The 20,538-nt window shown below is 44.2% G+C and overlaps 1 protein-coding gene across 6 annotated transcripts in view; it reads right to left on the reverse strand.

Moving 5' to 3' along the window:
• Positions 1–10,052: 10,052 nt before the first annotated feature.
• Positions 10,053–20,538, reverse strand: part of arhgap12b (Rho GTPase activating protein 12b) — a 37,129-nt gene continuing 26,643 nt past the window's right edge. The window contains exons 3-19 of one of the 6 annotated variants that reach the window (XM_076158147.1): positions 20,155–20,427; positions 19,776–19,916; positions 19,603–19,683; positions 19,354–19,476; positions 18,859–18,933; positions 18,326–18,400; positions 17,605–17,666; positions 17,343–17,424; positions 15,745–15,846; positions 15,549–15,647; positions 15,102–15,204; positions 14,650–14,769; positions 14,338–14,436; positions 14,065–14,142; positions 13,751–13,885; positions 13,186–13,291; positions 10,053–12,058 (exon numbers count right to left, since the gene is read on the reverse strand). In XM_076158147.1, the coding sequence (XP_076014262.1) occupies positions 11,884–12,058; positions 13,186–13,291; positions 13,751–13,885; positions 14,065–14,142; positions 14,338–14,436; positions 14,650–14,769; positions 15,102–15,204; positions 15,549–15,647; positions 15,745–15,846; positions 17,343–17,424; positions 17,605–17,666; positions 18,326–18,400; positions 18,859–18,933; positions 19,354–19,476; positions 19,603–19,683; positions 19,776–19,916; positions 20,155–20,427 (1,929 nt within the window). In that variant the 3' untranslated portion in view covers positions 10,053–11,883. Of the gene's footprint in view, positions 12,059–13,185; positions 13,292–13,750; positions 13,886–14,064; positions 14,143–14,337; positions 14,437–14,649; positions 14,770–15,101; positions 15,205–15,548; positions 15,648–15,744; positions 15,850–17,342; positions 17,425–17,604; positions 17,667–18,325; positions 18,401–18,858; positions 18,934–19,353; positions 19,477–19,602; positions 19,684–19,775; positions 19,917–20,154; positions 20,428–20,538 lie in introns of all 6 variants that reach the window. The other 5 variants (XM_076158146.1, XM_076158149.1, XM_076158148.1 and 2 more) reach the window with 5 other exon arrangements.

Consider the following 20,538-nt stretch of genomic DNA (forward strand, 5'->3'; position numbering starts at 1 on the left):
TCACGTACAGTCCAGAGTCTTCCTTAGGTGGGACAAGGGTGGGACAGAGTCTAATACTTAAACGTGCAAATCAAGACAAGTTTTCCATTCCTAAACAAATTAGAGAGCACAACACGAGCAGTTAGGGGTTCAGTGCCTTGCTCAACAGCACTTGGACAGGCTCTCTAGGAGGAGCCCAGGATCGAACCTAAGAACCCGATCTGAATGTCTTTCAAACATGATCTGTGTGTGATCAAACTGGATTTCTAAGCTTTGTTATGCAGAATGATAAGAGGAAATCCCCTCATATCAACATATCTTTAAAAGCATTCTTGAGTGTAAAAGGCCCAGCTGGTGTGTGAGGTGCACAGGTCTCTTCTTACTCCACTGGATGAGCAGAGGGAAGCAAAAGGCTGTCACACTGCTGTTTCATTGCTCTCTTTAGAGTCGCTTCAGGCTCCATTCCTGTTCCAGTGGTTTTCCTCTCTTTGAAGTTAAGTCAGTATGGAAGAGGCAACCACCTGTGATGTCACCGCACCCCTCCCGGTGCCGTAATGAGCCCCTGGTGGCTCACATGAACATATTTAAGGTTAGATACAGTATATGGATGAGCTAATTACAGCCTACCTTCTGCTTTTCAGCCTCATGAAGTCAGCAGGTCTAGTTCTTATCAGGAAAAGCAGCGTGTGTGTGTGTGTGTGTGTGTGTGTGTGTGTGTGTGTGTGTGTGTGTGTGTGCGTGTGCTTCTGAATCATGATGACCACAAGGGAAAGAGCGACCGTTCTGTGTTTGTTCCGTATTGTGTAATTGTAGTTAACTTCTTCCTGTTTGGATTTTGGCCCCTCGAGCCTGCAGACATTACAAAATCCATTAGCAGAGTTCAGCGTTTTCCTTTCATACACAAGATCTTGGTTTGCTTGTGTGTTTGGTTTCTCCGTGTGAAAGAAGCAGAGGTGCAAATGCAACGCTGGAACAATTTCATTAGCAGACCAGAGAGTAAATGAAGAGTCCAGGCCCTGAGCTACGCCCTGAAAGCGGTGAGGAGGTACTGAGATATTTTTGGTTTGCTCAGAAGTGGTTGAAAGAGGGGGGAAAAAAGCCTCCAAAAAGCTGAAGGACACACACATTCCTCTACAACTTCAAAGGTTGTTGTCATTATGCCACATTTTGATTTTGGGGCAGAGTGCATGGATTAATAATTAAACATTTCAAAAAGAATAGTTTGATTTTTGGACACACACACAAACACACACACACACACACACTATAACACTATATATACACACACCACTAAAGTAATGGCAGTCTCATGCTTTCTTTTTGCTCTTGAGTTTTCAGGCAACTTTCACCACTTCCTGCCTGTAAACCGCGTAGAGACTAGAGTTGCACAAGAAAAACACCAGCGCAACCACAATCACCTTGGAACCACTGCACATACACACACACACACACACACACACACACGCGCACGCACGCACGCACACACACAGCTCACACACAGAGTTCTGCCCGGTTGGTGGTTCCAGGTATGGCCGGCCGTCCCACACTGTTGGGAGAACACTGAGCTGCTCTCAGTCATGACTAGAATAACAAGGAGCTGCACACAATTCAATTAAATGGTTTGCTCTTTGAAAAAGCTACCACCCACCTGCCTCTACACACACACACACACACACACACACACACACACACACACACACACACACACACACACACGATACTGTAACACACCTCCACCCAGCTATCCACTCTTGCATGCGTTGGTCCCCCCATACATACAGTGTAATAACCATTTAAAGCACACACACACACACAGACCTTTCCTTGGCTTGTTTTCGACTGTATCCTGTCCTAATCTCATTGTCTCATCCTCGTCTGGACCTTTGAGTGTTGTCGCCAAAAGCTTTGCCCTTATTGGACGCTGGAGGTCGGTGGATAAGCCCACAAAGCGGTGTGACGTCTCTTTACACTGGTTTATACAGTATAATTTGTCCTTTTTGTCCTTATAGACCTGTGTGGTAGAAGCACTGTGTCTCATTCCCACCTATTGATTTCACTTGAAGCAAGAGACCCAAATGCCCTCTGTGCTCTAACTAATTGTTTGTGCGATTAATATTTATCAATGAGCAAAAACAGTTCAACTTGAAATGTTACCACTGTCAGTAGAGGGCGCCCTTGTGTTCGCCAATTGTGTTCCCTCTCGAAGTCCGTTTTGGTTCTTTGTGTGTGTGTGTGTGTGTGTGTGTGTGTGTGTGTGTGTGTGTGTGTGTGTGTGTGTGTGTGTGTGTGTGTGGATACAGTGGACTTATTGCACTGCACTTATCAGAACAAGAGCAATCAAGGGTCCAAAGTGAAAGAATCTCCCCCAGATGTGCTGTAGAGGTGACCTTTAACCTTGTTGTGTTGTCAAAGCCCATTGGGAGATGTCAGTGTTACAGTATGTGTGTGAGTGTAGTCTATGAACGCCAAAGCCTCTATGCGTCATTCATTACACACCACTCCCTCATTTTTTAACCACTTGTGTCTTTCCTTATGTCTTTGCCTGACACACACACACACACACACACACACACACACACACACACACACACACACACGCACACACACACACACACACATGCAAGAGACGTGTTTCCGCTTCATTTACAGGTAAGGAGACCAAGATACTTAAAAGGAACATGTTGTTTTCATTTCGCGATTACTAACAGTTTCGATCATCCTCCCCTTGGCTGATAGCAGACACACAGACACACACACACACACACACACACACACACACATAATACACACACACACACACACAATACTTTCGAACACATCGAGTAAGAGCCATACAGGAAAAAGGGGGCGGGGTCAAAATGGGCCCAGGCAGCATCTCCTCTCCCCGTCTGTCTCTGTCTGTCCCCATTTCCTCACAAGCTCTTTTCATTAAGACACCAGAGGCCATCAGCACCTCTGACCTTCTGATCCTTCTCCAGCCCGCCGGCCCGTCACACTGTCTGTGTGTGGAATCATTAACAGGGTGGATGGAGGGTCTGTGTGTCTGTCTGTGTGTCTGTGTGTCTGTGTGTCTGTGTGTCTGTCTGTCTGCCTGTCTGTCTGTCCGCCTGTCTGTGCATCTGTGCGTGTGTGTGTGTGTGTGTGTGTGTGTGTGTGTGTGTGCGTGCCCGCCTCTCTCTCCATCTCTCCCCTGATGCCAGATGGCTCGATGTTGACAAATCAATTAGGGTGACCCTAAGGGGGCCCCCACACCCACACACACACCCACACATACACACACACACCAACACCCCGGGGTCCTCGGCTGGCCATCGGTCCGTCCCTCTCCCCGTGCCTTTAATCACTGCCTGATCCCAAAACGCTTTGCTGGGGTGAAGAGTGCAACGAGGAGACAAAAAGAAACAAAAGCGCTTGGCAAGACATGATTCTGATCAAGCATCAATATGGACGACTTCCATGCAAATGGAGGACGACGAAGACAGGAAGGCTGATTCTGTGAATGTGTGTTAACGAGCTCAGTCGGAGCAGATTTGCCACAAGAGCCTCTTCCCTCTCTGTGGAGGTGGCAGAGGAGGAAGGAGGACAGTTTGTGAGGTGGGGGGTTTACAACTGGAGCAGGTACAACACACACTGAACATGTTGCTCCAGGACAAGAGCACAATAAATGTTCTTCACTACCCCCTAGTGGGAGAGGGAAGACAGTGCAGGAGGGAGGTTAGGAGCATGGACCAGGCTGTTTGGCAAACCAGAGTGTGTCATCTTCTTAATGTGCGGCCAGTGGGAAGACCAGGAGCTTCATCTAAAAAAGGATCCAGTCAAAGATTTATACAAATACAACTTGAGCCAAAGTCTCTCATCCTGCCAGCAGAAATACTGATGATGAAGCAGTTTGGTGCCATCAACTCAATAAATCTTCTCTTTGACGGAGCAGATTTCATGTACAATCAGCAACTCCAGCTTAAATCATTTGGAGATTTTGTTTTTATGCGAGCAGCAGTAGTAACAGTTTGTAGCGCATGTTCACTCAACATTTTCAATCCTATGTGAGTGATATTGAAGGGAACGAGTGAATCAATGGGGTAGAAGGTTATAAATTAACAGATTTGAATTGTGGCAGTGCTCAGAAATCATTTTACATTTGAAAACAGTCCAAGTTGAGGCCTTCAGCTGGATGATGGAGCGTGGGGAAGGTGGGCGGCAGGCTGTGTGTGTGTGTGTGTGTGTGTGGGTGCCCTCCTGGCTCTGCTGTCTGAATCCCTGCATCACTTTTACTCATTCGATCTGGGGGCAGCGGTGAGAGAGCGAGAGAGAGAGAGAGAGAGAGAGAGAGAGAGAGAGAGAGAGAGAGAGCCGATACCCCCCGGGGGAGAGATTAGTGCTGACAGCACAACAAAGAAGAATGATGCCACGAGGCCCTCGGCTCTTCAACAAATTCAAATGTAATGTACAGTTTTAACTGTGCCAAGGAAGATCAACATAATATATGATCGACCCACTTTGCGGTGCACTCCGCTGGCAGTGATGTAAAAGCGATTTATGCCCGTAAAAATGTACAGGCTAATTAAGTGAGACTCTGGCACAGGGGCAGATGCAATGAGCTTATGAGTTGGCTCAGGCAGTTGAACCTGTGCTGAGACAGAGAGAAAACTTAGACCTGCACTCATGCTGGATTTGAAATCACTATGTGCTTGATTTCAGAAGCAGATCCAAGAAAATCCATGATGCAAGATCTCAATAAACACAATCCCAATTTAAATCAAGCACCGAATGTAAATGACCACATGTGAGGCCTTTGATCCTTTAATTAAAACCTTGTTTATGATTTGTTTAGGGTCCCCCTGGCAGCGTCAGGGCCCAGGGCCTCTGTAATTACACAGGGCCTTTCCTCCAATCAGACAGCTGTGTTGAAAAGCCGCTGGATGAGATGTCCTAATTACAGCCTCTGCTGTAAGGCTCCACCAGGGAATAAATGTGCTGTTAGCTAACAGATTCTGGAGCCAGTGTTAATGAGACAGAGAGAAAGAAGCTTCCCCACTTCAGATTAATCAGAGCACCCAGTTCTTTCTGTCTCTATCATGGCTCCATCTATCAAGGCTCAATACGCTGCCAACCGACCTCAGCTTCACATCTCCATCCAGGCTGGAGGAGACGCACACTGCTACAGGCTCAACACACAACTTCACCTTGTTTCTGTGTCAATCTTAATTAAAAGAAACACACACAGCCTGTTCTGAACGTAATCATCACTTAACGGCCCCAAAACCCATACACTCTACTAACACATAATCACAGCGTCTCTGGGGGAAGTGTGTGTGTGTGCGTGTGCGTGTGTGTGTGTGTATGTGTGGTTGTTGTGTATTAGAGTGTGTAAAGAAGGGAAGGGGGCAGTCCGCCAGCTCAGCCCATTTCTCTAATGAGCTGCTGAATAGCTGGTGTCACGGAGCTGCAGAGGCTATCTGCCACCTAAAGGCTTTACTTCACTCAATAAGGCATAGAAACGTACAACACAGATGACGAGTGTGTGTGTGAGGTACCAGGTAAGGTGTGTATCCAGTCTGAGCCACGAAGAAGATGCTGTTCCTACAAGTTGACAAAGAGAAACAAACGTTTCTTTTATTCAGGCAGTTGATTGCATTGGAATCTCCCTCCACCTCTGCATGCTCACAGAGAAGCACTGCTGACTTTGTGCTCTCACGCTTCCTTTGCAGCTAATTTCCCCAGACCCCCATAGCGGAGGCTGCAGGTAGACCCTGGAGATGTGTAATGGGGGTGGGGGTTGGGACACTTGATGGCTTCCAGGAAGACCTCATCTCAATCAGTCCTACTTCCTTCATTTCCTAACATCTTCCACAACTCATTTCCACTACTGGGAGGATGCAAAATGACAACGTGAGACTAGACTATTGCTCCACATCCCCCTTTAATAGTAGCTGGTGATGAGATAAAGGAAGCTCCGACGGCCTACAGAGATGTACTGTTGTGTGTGTGTGTTTGCCTCTGAGCTCTGCTACAACAGCAGCTGTAACTGTCCAAGGGTAAATAAATAGATATTCTGGAGAGAGGCCATTATCTGTCAGGGCACACTGATACAGTCTTACCTTTTATTTATTGCCTTCTTAATGGACTTGATTGTATTACTGAAGGTAAGACGGGGAAAAAAATCCATTGCCAGCTTGGGGTACTTTCAGCATCCTGCAATTACCTTATGTAAATCCTGGCCTGGAATGTTGATCCACTGCTATTTAAAATGCATTGAATTTCCATGGAAAATGATCCACTCCTGCTGCCTGAAGCTCATTAATAAAAACGACAAGCCGTCTGACATTTTGAATACTTACACGCTTACTTAGCATTGCCATGCATGCAAGAACACATCCTAGTTTGCCATGCAGTGCAACTGTGACAGCACATTTACAAAAAGGATGGCTTTGAATTCAACACACCAGCAAATGAGTTATTACTGGAGCAGGAACTGCTTCTTCTGCTGCACAAGACATTAAGTTTGTAAGTGCGCCGCCTCATGCACATAGACAAGTGCAGGGGAGTGTGAGGCTTCATGTGGAAGTGAACAATTTCACCGTTACTAAATCACCACACCAGCGATTTTGCATGTTTTAGGTTGTAACTCAGACCTGTGGTCCGTTTGCTTTGTTCCGATTCGTTGGATAATGTTTATAATGCTCCTGCCATTACCCTTGACCAACGCACTCGGCTGTAGACCTGGAGTTGGTCCAGACCAGGAGTTGGTCCAGGTTTACCGTTAGTTCACCTTTCATTTGAACCAATGAACTGACGGTTCAGGGAGGAGTGTACCTGCCTCTTCTTCTCTCACCCAGTGGCTTTAGCCCCCCTGTATCCCTTCATATGATAAGTGTGTGTAGAGGAGGGATGATCTGATGGACTTTGCTGAGCAGCACATGGATAACTGGATCATAAAAGGGGTCACGATGCCATGTGGCCCTTTGTTAAAGTGGCCCCTGCATCTGTTGCCTGTAAGTTGATAGCACATTAGTCTGGCTCTCTTAAGTGAGTGAGGGCCAGCAGTGGGGCCCAAGGTGTGATACCATGAGAGACCAACAGGAGGTGAGTAACATGCCGGCAGGCGGGGGGGGGGGGGGGGGGGGCAGATATATGACCACAGGCTTATTTATTATGTAGTAAAAACAGTTAACAGGTCACATGAAACATCCCATGCAGCCTCACACATATACAAATAGTTTTATCACCCTCTGAAAAAGAGAAGAGGGGGTGAGAGAAACGGGGGGTGCAGGGTATCAGTGTGTTCAATCAGCAGTGTCGTCACTCAGTGAGCTGCAGTGGTCCTGGATTCTCCTCTCAGCCTTTTCCTATCTGAACATATTGTTGGTTTCGAAAACTAAAAGTCAGCCCAAATCAAAAATCTTACCTTCCATATTTCTTTACTTCTTTCATTTCTTTGTAAAATTCCTTCCTTCACCTTGATTTTGAATTATTTTTCTAGAAAACCTGAAAATCTCCATGACTAGAGGATGATGGTTTATAACTGACGGCATAAAAGCATTTATCTCTTCTTTACTCTCATACTCTTAATACTTGAGCTGCTATTGCTTGTTTTAGTTGCAGGACTTTTATGGAGTATTTTTCCATTTTGGTTGTTGATATGTTTTTGTCAGTCAGATCCTTCTTCATGCTCTGGGCACTCAGCCATTTGTTCTCTGAGTAAAACAGGGTGGGTTAAGCACGTAGGTTTTTACCACAGAGCCGTGTTTTGTTTCCCAACTCCTTTCTGCTGACAGCCCACCTGCAAATGAAGGGGAGGTGGGGAGGGGGGAGGGGGGTAAATCTGTAAATCTTTCATGCACCATAATGGCTTGTTCACATTACCTGCCCACACCTCAGCCTCCATGGAGCAAGACCACGCCAGGACTCAGCAGATCAGCCTGGAAACCACAGCCAAGCATATGGAGCACTTCAAACACTCACAGCCTCCCCTGGACCTGAGCTTGTGGTCACACCCATGAATTATAGAAATGATCTAATTGTTTTCTCATTTGGAAAATTCTCTGCTCTCTCTGCACCTCAGCTTTTGACAGCCTGCAGTTTCCAGCGGGACACATGATTCAGCTCTGCCTACCTACCGACACATTCTGAAATAATCCGAGGTGGTCCATCCTGTCAAAACAGAGCCTGAGGTGAGCTAGAACAGTGCATTAACACGTAGGCGGGACACTTAGGAGAGGGAATCACATCAAACTAAATGCTGGAACAAAAGAGGACAAATCCGATCCACCACACACAGTCACACGTGTGGAGGGAGAAGTACTCAAGTCCTTTGATTTAAAACAAATCACCAGTTTCAGTTCTTTTAGGTCTGAACCAGGTGGCTAGGATGTTGGCGTTCATTCAGCTGGTCAGTTAGACTTTGAAACAGCACAGGGCTTCATATGGATCCATTCAAAGATCAACACACCTGCTATGCTAACACTGTATATTTCCAGAATGCCATAACTTACAAAAACCCTCAATAATTTAAAATGTAACAAAAGGCAAACAACGCTAAGGAGTCAGTTTGTTTAGGTGAAAGGTCATGGGCAGTAGTGGATAAATGTGTGAATATAATAAAAGTCATTTAGCTGCTGTTGTCAATTTTACTGGAGTATCAAAAAGTATTTCGTACTGATGCTCAGACTCAGCACAGGCCAGGAGACTGAGTTAGCATAGTGGCTAAGCTAGTTAGCCAAATCAGCAAATGCACATTACTTATTTACAGACTAATTAGCATTGTGATAACTGACTTATTGTGACTGATAATACAAGACAACACCATTAACTTCTTAATTAGCATTGTGATAACTGACTAATTGTGACTGATAATACATAACACCATTTACTTCTGCCCAAAATGCATACATGTGACCCCCATGTGCAGTACACCACATGACCTGTACCTGGAGGGGGGGCGGCCTCGAGCCCTGTGGCCATTGGGCTCACACGCTGAGTGTAAACAGTTCCGCTCAGCATTCACCAGCCCCTCAAGCTTCTTCATCGAAACTGGCAACCAGGGCAATTACCTAATTAGACATCAATTAATCCACAGCCTTCAGGTCTGAAGCCCCACTCGACCTGAGGAGCAATGACAAAAAGCTTTACAAGAACAAAGAAATCTGATTAATGGAAGCAAAGCAGCAGAGGCTGTGCTCAAGAAATCTGAGGAAATATACCGCAATTCATTTCATAATTAACAAGCTGGGAATATAATTGATTAAAGACACCAAAACTTAATCACTTTATTCAATGAGAGGGATATCAGTGTTTAGTAGATTAATTCAATTATGTGATTAAAGCTGAGGGAGAGGTGAAGCTTTAAAGCTGACTGAAGGTTAAACTGCAGACCTGCATAACCTCCCATCCACATTTAACTGCACATTTCAGACAAATCTAAGAAAGCTGAGCTGGCCCTGCAGGGACGTCACCATGACTACACTTACACACAACTAATATTACTGATAAAGACTCTGATTTGGAAAAAACAACCAGGCCGACGAGGTGCGGTAAAAACAGACAAACACGCATTAGGAGCAGTTAGGGATTCAGTGTCTTGCTCAAAACTTTGACAAGCTCTCTATAACCCAGAATCGAACCAGGAACCTTCCAATACCTAACCCCCCCTGCAATGTGTCCCAGGTTCTGGTTCAAAGTACAGAGAGGTATGAGAGTTTCACAGGATCGATTTATGATTTCGAGGCTTCACATGAACCATGAACCAACCACCAATAAATGTTTAAGCCTGCAGCTCTGAAACTTAAGCAGTCAGCAGATATGATAATCGTGGAAAAGATGGGTCGGATCAGTGTGGAGCTCAGAAATGAACAAGCTCAGATCTTTACAAACTCATCTTCACCACTTACTGCTGGAAGGAAAAATACTGGATTGTCATTGAGCACGTACTGTTGCTTGTAGATGGAGTCGATGTCCGACAGTGTTACAGGGGTAAATGTCGATTCAGCAGGAGCGTTGCAGCCTTTCTCGCAGCCCTACTTCCTGTGAAATCAGGTTTACGTGACAGAAAATAAACCCGATACAAAGTTTGCACATTTAGTTTGTCTTTTTTATTAGACATATCAATTTCACAAACAGCAGTTATTCTGAAAATTACATTCAAAATGTGCAGCTGACCATGCAGGAAAACTACAGATCCACCTTCAGACAAAACCAACAGTTCATCATGTCTTTTTCCACAAAGTGTATTGTCATTTTCAGAGAATTCAGATTTACAAAATCATCAGTCATCTTTTTACAGACTCACCAACACAGCATTCATACCTCAGTCACCTTTACACACCTGAACACCTGTTTTCTTTGTCTGTACATAGTGATGCTCTGAAAGTGTTCAAAGGCTCTTCTTAGCATTCTACAGTACACACACCCACACATCAACACGTCAACATCATCTATGAAATGATAAAGGTTGCTCAGTACCATTTCCCCTTCTGTCAATACTTTAATATTAGGGTTAAATGGTCATCAACGATTCATGTGAAATGTTAGACTCCACTTTCTCTCAATTTCTTGCTGTGATGTAACACAAAGAGCTGGGTGACACTTCATCCCACACTGACCCCCGGTTTAACCGGAGCACGTTTAACCACACAACACAGCGGCCAGACAAACCTTTTGTATGCTCGTCTTTTTAATCCAGTGAGGGTTCATTCGCTTAAACAAACACAGATTTGTCCTCCATAAGTCAGGTCATGGGACAGAGTTAATGGTTCACACTGTTTGAAAGGTAGGTGGGGGGAGGGGGAAGCAGGGGCTGAATGTTTTGTTTTGGTGCAGAAGGAAGGGAGACCGTTAGTACATTTACACGCATAAAACACTCAGATTCTTGTCCGTATGGCAATTAGCAAATGATCAACAATCTAAGTAAGCTTTTATATGGAGTGAATGAATAGGACTGTTCATTGTTTTGCTGAATATACAGGACTTTCTTGTTAATCAGGCTAGGAAAACAAGTAAGTAGGTATAGAAATGCATGTGCAGAAAGCTCACACGCAAAAACAACAGCCTGTTCTTACTTCTTTTTACTAGATCAATTTATAGCAACATAATCTAGGTTTGTTACAGTATCAGTATAGTGTCAAAGTCAAGTCTGATTATGTGTTTACACAATGTTTTAAACAAATATTGCTTGAATCAGATCAGAACTGAGGTTTGAAGGTGCATGTAAACGTACTGGCCGATGGTTTTTGAGATGTCGGGACACAAACTACAGGTATGCTCTCCAGTTTATCCAAGTACCTCTTTGCTCTTTATTCATAGAATGAGCGGCGACTTGTTAACACTGATTCATTTCCCCCCACTCGACTCGAGCCACAGAGGGTCTTCAACGCCACAGACAAAGCTTCACAACGCGGTAAACATATATTTTCATTTCATCATTGGCCGCTTTGGCCTCTAACACCATAGAAGCAGCACACCGCTATGACCTGCTAATGTCCCGCCTGACTCCTCTTTCCACAAGGGGGCACTAGTTGTCCTTTGAAGCTTAAATATACTGGCCACAGGGATCCATTGTATGCAAAAACACCTGAATACGTATGGTTTTCAACACATTGTCACGGCAACCACTCGGAGCACCCTGAACACTGTCCGTCTTCTAGTTTTGCAAACTCAAACATCAAGCTCACAAAGTGAAATGCCAAGCCTGCTTTTTCACAGCAGAGAATGTGGATGGAGAATTCAACTCCACAATCTTCTAAGTGCAAAGTTTAGTAGCTTCATAGTTTTTTTTTGTAAATTTGATCTCCTTGTCAACTAAATGTTTTTCTCTCAACTGCTTGGTCCACAGCAACGTTCAGGCCAGTCACAGAAAAGGGCAAAGCAGTCTGTATGCAAAGATGGCTGTCCTCTTCTCAGCAGGCGTCTCTACCTGCCAAATATGCTTTCATACTCCAGCAGTATGAGCTCCACAATCTGGTTCTGGTAGACCATATGGATGGCAATGTTGCCCGTCTCGGTCTCTGGCCGGAGCAAAGTGGGCCCGAATACAATGGCCACACTCTGGGTGGTCATACGGTTGGCCTCCCCGTGGTCAATCACCCTGGAGGGAGGAGGAGGAGGAGGAGGAGGAGGAAGCAGTAGTGGATCAGCAGATGTAAAGATATAAAGCATCATAAACAGCTTTGAGTGGCTTTGTTTGTGTTCCATAAAGCTTCAGGCTTTCATCTAGAATAACATTCATTAAGATTCCTACAGTCTCAACACACATCTTGAGGGTTCAAGGCGGAAAACTGAGAAACACCTCACAGCGTACAAACTGCAACACGACTCAATGCCCCAGGCTAAAGTGTAATAGTATTTTTAAATAGAATCTACATCCTTGCATACAGATGCACAAAACAAAAACATATTCCGCCCGCTGATATATGAAGACCTCCATACACTGAATGTCACACTATAAATTTCCTTAAGAAACACCGCTTCAAAAGGTATTGAATTACAGCAAACACAATGCCATATAAATGCAAATTGGAAAACCTAGGCAAATGTCATTGTGAACTTATGATATTGCCTCTGGCTCCAGTCAGCTGAGAATACACCTTAAACCTGGCTGCAGCTTCCATTTACCACAGAGCGGATCAGTCGGAAGAAAAGCAAATATTACAAGAAGACGAGCGCTTTTGTTTAAACAAGAAAGATACTGCTCATCTATTGAAACAGTACACAAACATGATTAAAGCACGGTTTGTAGTGTATAAGATTGGACTGAGTGTAAATAACACACTGCCCAAACATCCAGGGTTTAGCTGCATTTTTGTGTCCCAGTATATTTATGACACGACAAAGGGGCCTCATAAATGTAAAGTCATTATCCAACACATACTGACTTAGCATTTACATAGGTACATCTATATAATCTAATGTATTACAATAAATAAAGAATTATATAGAATAAATGCTGCTTTTATAGAGTGCTATTTGTTCAGTTTTACAGAGGAAAGGACTAAGCTCTAATGTTTTGTCCACACTTTGCATGCAGGAGGGTCTCATTGTGGTGGTCTACCCGGGTCAACTTAGTTCCTAGGAACCAAAACCAGAACCAAGGAAAAATTCCCACCGTGTTTGGGTGTGTTGGGTTGGATCTAATGGGGTCTAAGTGAAGGAGGTGACAGACTTCAAATGAAATATGTAAATAATATTGACATTGAACCTGCGCTGTGTTCTTACCTGCGCAGGTGTTTGAAGAGGACTTGCATTGTGTCGTGGTTTGGTTTCGGCAACTTCTTGATATGGTCTTTGATAGAATTCACCCGCTGCTTGTAATCGGAGCATTCTGAGGCAGAGGAACGCAAAGCTGATCAACGAAATGCAAGGATCGCCATCTTGTGGCCAATTGCTCTAATGACAAAACTATCCAGAGACACTTAAGCAATGAGAGAATGAATTTTCATTTGATTATACTTGACACACTTTGGGGGCTGAAAGTAATAATTATATTAATATGAGAAGAATTTTCAATCAAGAATTAATTAATCTTTGGATTGTTTGAAATACTGCTTTAATCTAAAAAAGAAAAAATTAAAAATGTAAAAATATTACTAACATGCAAATGTACATGAGCCTTGCATCACAGAATTGCTTATTTTGTCGGAACAACAGTGAAAACCCCCATAAATATTAAATTGAACAATAATTGAAACAATTATCTGATTATAAAAACAGTCTTTGACTAAATTCCTTATTGTTAAAGACTCAATCTGCTAATCCTTTCACCACACGTCGAGATACTCACTAATAGCATTAACGAAGTCATTGAAGTAAGTGTAGGTGAACAGAGGCTCAGGAAGCTCCCTGAAGAACATTTTGAGTGCTCCTGTGGTGACGTGAATGTCCTCCCATTTACTGTCACTCAGATCCACCTTCTCATCTGACAGAGGGAGGAGTTGGAAGAGAGAAGCAGGTAAAAGAGCAGAACAGAGGGAGGAGAAGAGATGTTACAAGTGTTTACAATGACAGGACTATGAAGCAACATGGTTGTTTCTCTGTGTACAGACGTGTAAGCGTTCAGAGTGCAGTCGATGGTATCAAAAAGGGGTGGAGCCATACCGTGATTGACAGCAAAGCGAAGCTTCTGTATCACGGCCAGGTTCCCACTCACTCTGTATAAACCATCAACACTGAGGCCTACAGGAGAGAGGGAACTGTGTTTACACCTTTTTGTCAATTCAATGGGCTTGATTATTTCAAATGTGTCAAAGTTTCACTGTAGGAGAGCAGAGAGGTTGGTAACAGGAATGCTGGGATACATGCTCAGGTACTGTATGTAAACAGGACAATTGAGACGGAGCTGTGAAAGGTTCACATGGTGCTGTGCTGTACCTGTGTTCTCTACATGGTCAATACACATTTTGACGAAGTTGGGTACCGATGTGTTCTCTCGCTGGCACAGACTGGACAGACTGCAGCCAAGAACCTGATCTGAAATGTGGCAAAATACATTGTTGACTAAGCATGATTGACCTCATAGGAGACCAAAGCACACAGCCTGTTTGCTTTGCTAAGGGACAAGTTCAGGACTTTTAAGTGGAACATCTTCCTCCTCTCCACAAATATTGACACGACATTTTGGATTCCATTCCTCATTTGTGGGATGTTACACGCATCGTAATCAAGGCGGCCTCGGCTAAATACCTTTGATGTAGCCTTTGTCTCGGACCGCCTGATATGTGGGTCGACGCGTGAGGAACTTCTTCAGCTTCAACCTGGTTTTCTTCTGGTCTGATGTGTCCATACTTACAGAGGTCTTCATCACTGAGGAAAAGAAGCAGATGTGAGTGATTTGATTTAACCCTTGTGTGTCCTCGTCAGTTCCTGTTTACAAGCTGTGCTGATCATACCATATCTCTTTAACAGTTTGAGTATGAGAAAAAAGAAGAATACAATGAACCTCCTTGTGCCTTTCACTGCCTTGGAATGTAAAAAAGTGATTTGTTCATTTTTCTTGTTTGAATCTATGGCTGAATTCAGCAGCATTACTCCTGATTGGCTCCTTTTAAAATAACAGGGTATTATGCATTAAACCTTTAGGATGAAATGAAAACAGTAAGTCTTATAGGTGTGTCGTATGTGCAATCCTGTATTACTTCTGCTCTTCTTGGAGTCTCGGTGGTCCTTCTCCTTGTCTTGTTTCTCAGCTCCAGGAGACTCGGGCATGTCCTCCTCAATGGCCTCATCTGATTCCCAGGCCTTGATGGGAGAAAGAGATTGGAGGAATCGTTTAGCTTGGACAACACGCTAAGCATGTTTGAGGGTGATTTAGTAAGACTGGGGTTGTTTAATTTGGTTTGCTCGAGCAGGATTTAATAAAGCAACGGGGGTGCTGGTGTGTTCATTCATAGGTTAAGAGAGGAGGGCTAAGTCGTAGCAAGAAGGCCTCAAGTACAAATCTAAAATGGGGCCAACTGGGTCCTTTCTGTCGGGAGTTCTCACGTTCTCCCAGTGTCTGTGTGGGTTTCGTCCCACTTCCTCCCCTTGGAGGTGAAGGTTGGACATGACATGACTAGAACAGAACAGCCCAGTGTTTCACTCACGTGTGTGTTGATGGTCTCTGTGAGGGCCCGGTACCAGTCATTGATGACACTGTCAATCTCTGACTGGATCAACAGCTCTATCCCTTGACGGGTCTTTAGCTGGGAGAGGAAGAGGTCAACGGTCAGGGTGACATGAAATGCCCTGACCAGAAGCATGTCCTGTGTCATTTGTGTAGGTTCAGAGTGTGTTTTGTACCTCTATGACGTGTTTCTTGCTGGACTTGTCCTTGGAGGCCCATTCCACCGAGCCCCCCCGCAGATCAATAGTGAACTCAGGTTTGGACTGATTGCTGCCAAACTTCTGAAATCAAAAGAGGAGTGGTGACATATTCATCATAAAGATAAAGATGGCTCATATGTAGATTGTCTCAAATATATGTGTCACTTCATTGGCAGTGCAAATGCATTAATGCAGGGACGTGTGTGTAGACATCGTCAGTTGCAGCCATGAAAATTGTTTCTATTCGTAATGCGTTATTCATTGTTCTATGACTGTTCTATAAAATGTGTTGTTACTTCTTCTACATTCAGTAAATAAACCTACAACTTCAGTTCTATTCAATGCAAAATGATATAAAATGCTGAAGCAGGGTTCAAACTCAGATATGATTAGTTTCATTTTAAAATTCTTAATAATCACGCACATTTAGTAATTGTGTTATTAGAAATTAAAACAGTTAGTTCTTATTGTTATTTATGTAATGTTCAGATGTGTAACAAGACAATCTGCTTGTTTCTCACTCGCTTGGATATCAGGTTTGGAAATTTGCTTTATAAAGAAGAAGAGGGTTTTCATGCCTCCTGCAAACTGTCAAAGTGATATAATGTCACACTGTGTGACTTCTTTGTGGTGAATCTGTGTCATCGTGATTCTCTAACAATAATTAGTTCTCATCTGCCACAGCCAAACCTCAAGAGTCTGGAGGAGGCGTTCAATGACATGTGTTTAGAAAAAAACGTCCTCAGAATTCCACCTACAAACTGTAAAAATTCATTTGTTTGCCATTGTATTACTGCCAATTCATTTCCCAAACTTTTGCATTATTTTTCCATGGCTAAATACCAAAATGCTACCATTAACAATGGTGATTAAAAAAAAAACATGTTCACTTCTTTTCCCTTCCCAGGTTCTTGCTGGACTTCAAATCATTACCAAAAATGTTGCATGACTTTTCCAAATCTTTCGTGGTATTTCATCTGGACATGCAAACACATTCTCATGACTTGGATTTGTCCTGGATTTGTGTGACGGTAGAAACCCTTAAAGCTCTGGGGACATAACACTAATTCAAACACATGCGCAGTCCTTCACGGCCCATGTGAAGCAAAGTCCTTGTACATGTTTCTCTTTGTACTGAACTGGAGCTGAATAGGTGAATACACACAAACACACACACACACACAGTCAGGGGGCAGTAGTGCATTAAAGATAGTTGGGGCGAACAAACACATGCAGAGAGAGAGGACATACAGTGGCAGCCTGCACAGGCCTAGAGCTGACATAGGAGACAGCAGGACGGGGCTTGACTGAGCGTTTCCAGTTGCTAAGTAGCGTGAGCAGCAGCTCTGGGATGGAGCCGCTACGGTAGTAAGACTTCAGTGTGGAGAGGAGAGGAGAGGAGAGGAGAGGAGGGAGGATAAAGAAAGAATGACCAATTCAAAATAAATCAGGAACAAGAGATAGTGATGAAGACGCATAACTGCTCAGAAGTAAGGACCAGAGAATTGACACACAGATGAATGGTGAATGGTGAAAAGCAGGCCTGAGCCTCTCGGGGCTGATGGGATACGTACCCAGCTGGTGCTGCTGCCCTGACTCTTTGCAAAGAGTAGAGAGTAACCCTGCAGCACCGTCCACGACGACGCCCAATTCTTCCTGTAAAGTGCATAATATTGATCCATTGACTCAAACACATTGCGGATAAAATGAACCCAAAAGATCTGTTAATAAATACCTAAAACAACACGTTATTACAATAAAAAGTCAAGGCAAAGCAAAGTCAAAGAAACACTTTCAGGGTTATAGAATCAATATTAATGATGATGATTGGCTTACCTGACTTTTTTTCCATTCTCTGTAATTTTGGTGACATTGAGGACTCCACACTTCTCTGAAGGCTGAGGAGGAAGACCAGAGAAGGAGAACCTGTTAGAAGACATGCATGGAAATGGAAGCACACACATCCACACAGGAGCTTAAAGCTGAAGAAGCAAATGGAATCATGTTGGAGATAGAGGTCTTCACAGCTCCAATCACCTGCTTGGAACTGAGGCCCAGCACAGTCCAGGGTCCAAATAACATTCAGTCTAAGTGGGTCGGGACCAAACGCATCCAGTTACTCCAATTATGTAACTTTCTACTAGACTAACTTCTAAATTGTCTGATATCCCAGAAAGCTGAAGCTGCTCTCTCCATTTGGATCACAGATAATGCTGATCTGCAGGTTCTCCACTACTTTGTTTGGGGTTAGAAGCTCCAGAAACTGTTGGACCTGTGAATACCTCTCACTGGAGACACTTGGTGGCTAATCTTGGCTAATGGTCCTCTTCAAGTAGAGGCCATCATAGCACAGCTGCAGTGTGTGAAAGTTGCAACATGAACAGGAATAGCTGAAGGATTTTGCATAACCATGTTAAGAATGACACCTGTGTTAAATACGGAACATGACAAACTGTAGACATGCAGATGCAGCGTGCAAAGAGTCTAAAGGGGTGAGCTGAACAGACAGACAGGAGGAAATGAATGGATGTGTTGCGGTACATGATGGAATACTAACGGTTGAAGGGTGCTTAGGAGATGAAGGGCAGGAGTCAGAGTCTGGAGAGCTCTGGTTAGGTACTGGAGCACACTCCTACCAACAAGAGGAACAAGGTCAACATGATGATGGCCAACTACACAACGGCACACTTGACAAGCCAGTCTGTGGTTAGTAAGAAGAAGAAGATTAATCATGATGGTGTGGAATCAGTAGATTGTGGTGAATGTCAATGCAGTTAATTCAAAGGAGAAGGGTTAAGAGAAAGAAAGGAGTTTGGGTTTGTTTCTCTGGACAAAGAGTGTTAATGCAGGCAGAGATTTTGATTCCAAGGTGAGGTATCATCCTCTTTCAGCACCAAACAAGTACAAACAATAATGTTAAAAGGGAAAATGCAGATATCACCGGTTTGTTTAAAGCCTTTCCTATATTTATAACCCAGCAAAGGAGCTAGTATTGGACATAATCAGAGACACAGCATCGTAATAGATCATTTTGATGCTGGATTGGAGGAGCAGAGACCAGAGGAGACGGACGCTACGAGTGGTACCAACTTTATCACGGTACAGCGAGAGACAAAATCTCCTCTTGTGAGGGTCAGGAGCAAACCGCCGGAGTTTGAACGAGAGCTGCAACGGAATCACCACAGCATTAGCCTCCAACACTTTTATCCAATGGGAATAACTGTATAGGTCTCCCTGTGAATGTCAGCTGGAAATATGCTGACAGGGCAACACGCACTACACCCTTATAAATAATGATTAAGCCTGCTTTGATTTGGCTCACAGCCCAAAACCCAACTAGCTAACAGCAAGCCAATTATTAAAGTGATGTCATAGTAAGAACTTAGGGACCTTATTTATGCAGAAGAGTTTAGAAAACATTAGGAAAGGGCTTTATGTATTTGTTTTGCCACTTATCAAGAAAGCACATATCACATCAGATCTCTCACTCTCTCTGTGTCTGACAAAGAGATGGTATGACCTGGAAATGGGAAAACCTTTTTTTTTTTTTTTTTTTTTTTTTTTTTTTTAAAAGAGGTGGACTACCTTGTCGTTAAGGTCTAAGACATAAGTGCTGTGTCTCCACTTGGTGAGGACGATGGGCTCATGATGCTTCCTCTCCAGACTGCGGCTCTTTGGAACCTCCCCGGGCTGAGGAGAGATGGTGTACTGGAGACAAACAGGAGCAGAGACAAAGGCACTTGAATCTATTCAGATCATTGAATGCCTAAGGGCTTGAGACAAATGTACCACATCAGCTACGCAGAATGTAGAAAGCTCATTAGTCATCCTCACCTTGGGCAACTCCCATTCTGACCTGGATCCATCTGCACTGTAGTAGTAGGGCCGCCCTTGCTCATCCACATGTTTTATCCACTACAAACATAAACATTACTCAACATCTGATAGTCTCACAAATTGTATATATTTAATTTAGACTTCCAAATCCTTCAAATGACTCATTCCACCTTCTCTTGTGTGTATTCAGAGACGTAGAGGGTGTGGCCATGTTCGTCCAGTTCCTCAGACCAGCCTCTAGGGGGCGACCCGTACTGACTGTCAGACTGGCTGGAGTGGGTACTGTGGCAGTTCTCCTCTGAGGACAGCGGCTAAAAGGACAAACCGGAGAAGGGAAAGACGTGGATGTGCAGGAGATCCTCGGGCAATGTTGCTAAATTTGTCTTCAATTGGATTGGAAAATGATTATAGGATGATTGTTCCTTCTGTCCACCACTTGAGAGCAGCAAAGGACACTTGAAGACGACATCCATGCTTTGTTTTGGCTAGACTACATCCTCAAATCAGTCATATCCACCCCAGTTTCTCAGTTTCCCTACTTCCCCTTACCCCAGACTCGGTGCTCCCTTGGGTGTCTCCCCGGCTGCTGCTGGTGCTGCTGAGGGTGTCCCTGGTACGGGGTGGCTTCCAGGTTCGCTCTCCAGTGGCCCGGTTGTAGTAGAAATGCCTGCCGCTCAGGTCTTTGTGGGTCTCCCAGTCTCCAAGGATGTGGAGGGGGGAGCTGGAGGGAACGGGTGGCAGGCTGGACTGGGAGATCTTCAGCTCCTGGAGGTTGGTGTAGACTGGGGAGTCGGAGCGCCCCTGACCAGTGGGTGATGTGGTCTGGAAGAGAAGGATAAGAAATTTCAAGCCTAGCACAGTTGGTGCTACACTGGGGACCGGATAGTGGGATGTGATTATGATGAGTGGGTTGTTGTGCAGTGTTGAGACTGG

Source organism: Genypterus blacodes, unplaced genomic scaffold (genome assembly GCF_046128005.1).
Source record: "Genypterus blacodes isolate CSIRO-AG114 ecotype Tasmania unplaced genomic scaffold, CSIRO-AGI_Gbla_v1 ptg000076l_1, whole genome shotgun sequence".
Classification (NCBI taxonomy): Eukaryota; Metazoa; Chordata; class Actinopteri; order Ophidiiformes; family Ophidiidae; genus Genypterus; species Genypterus blacodes.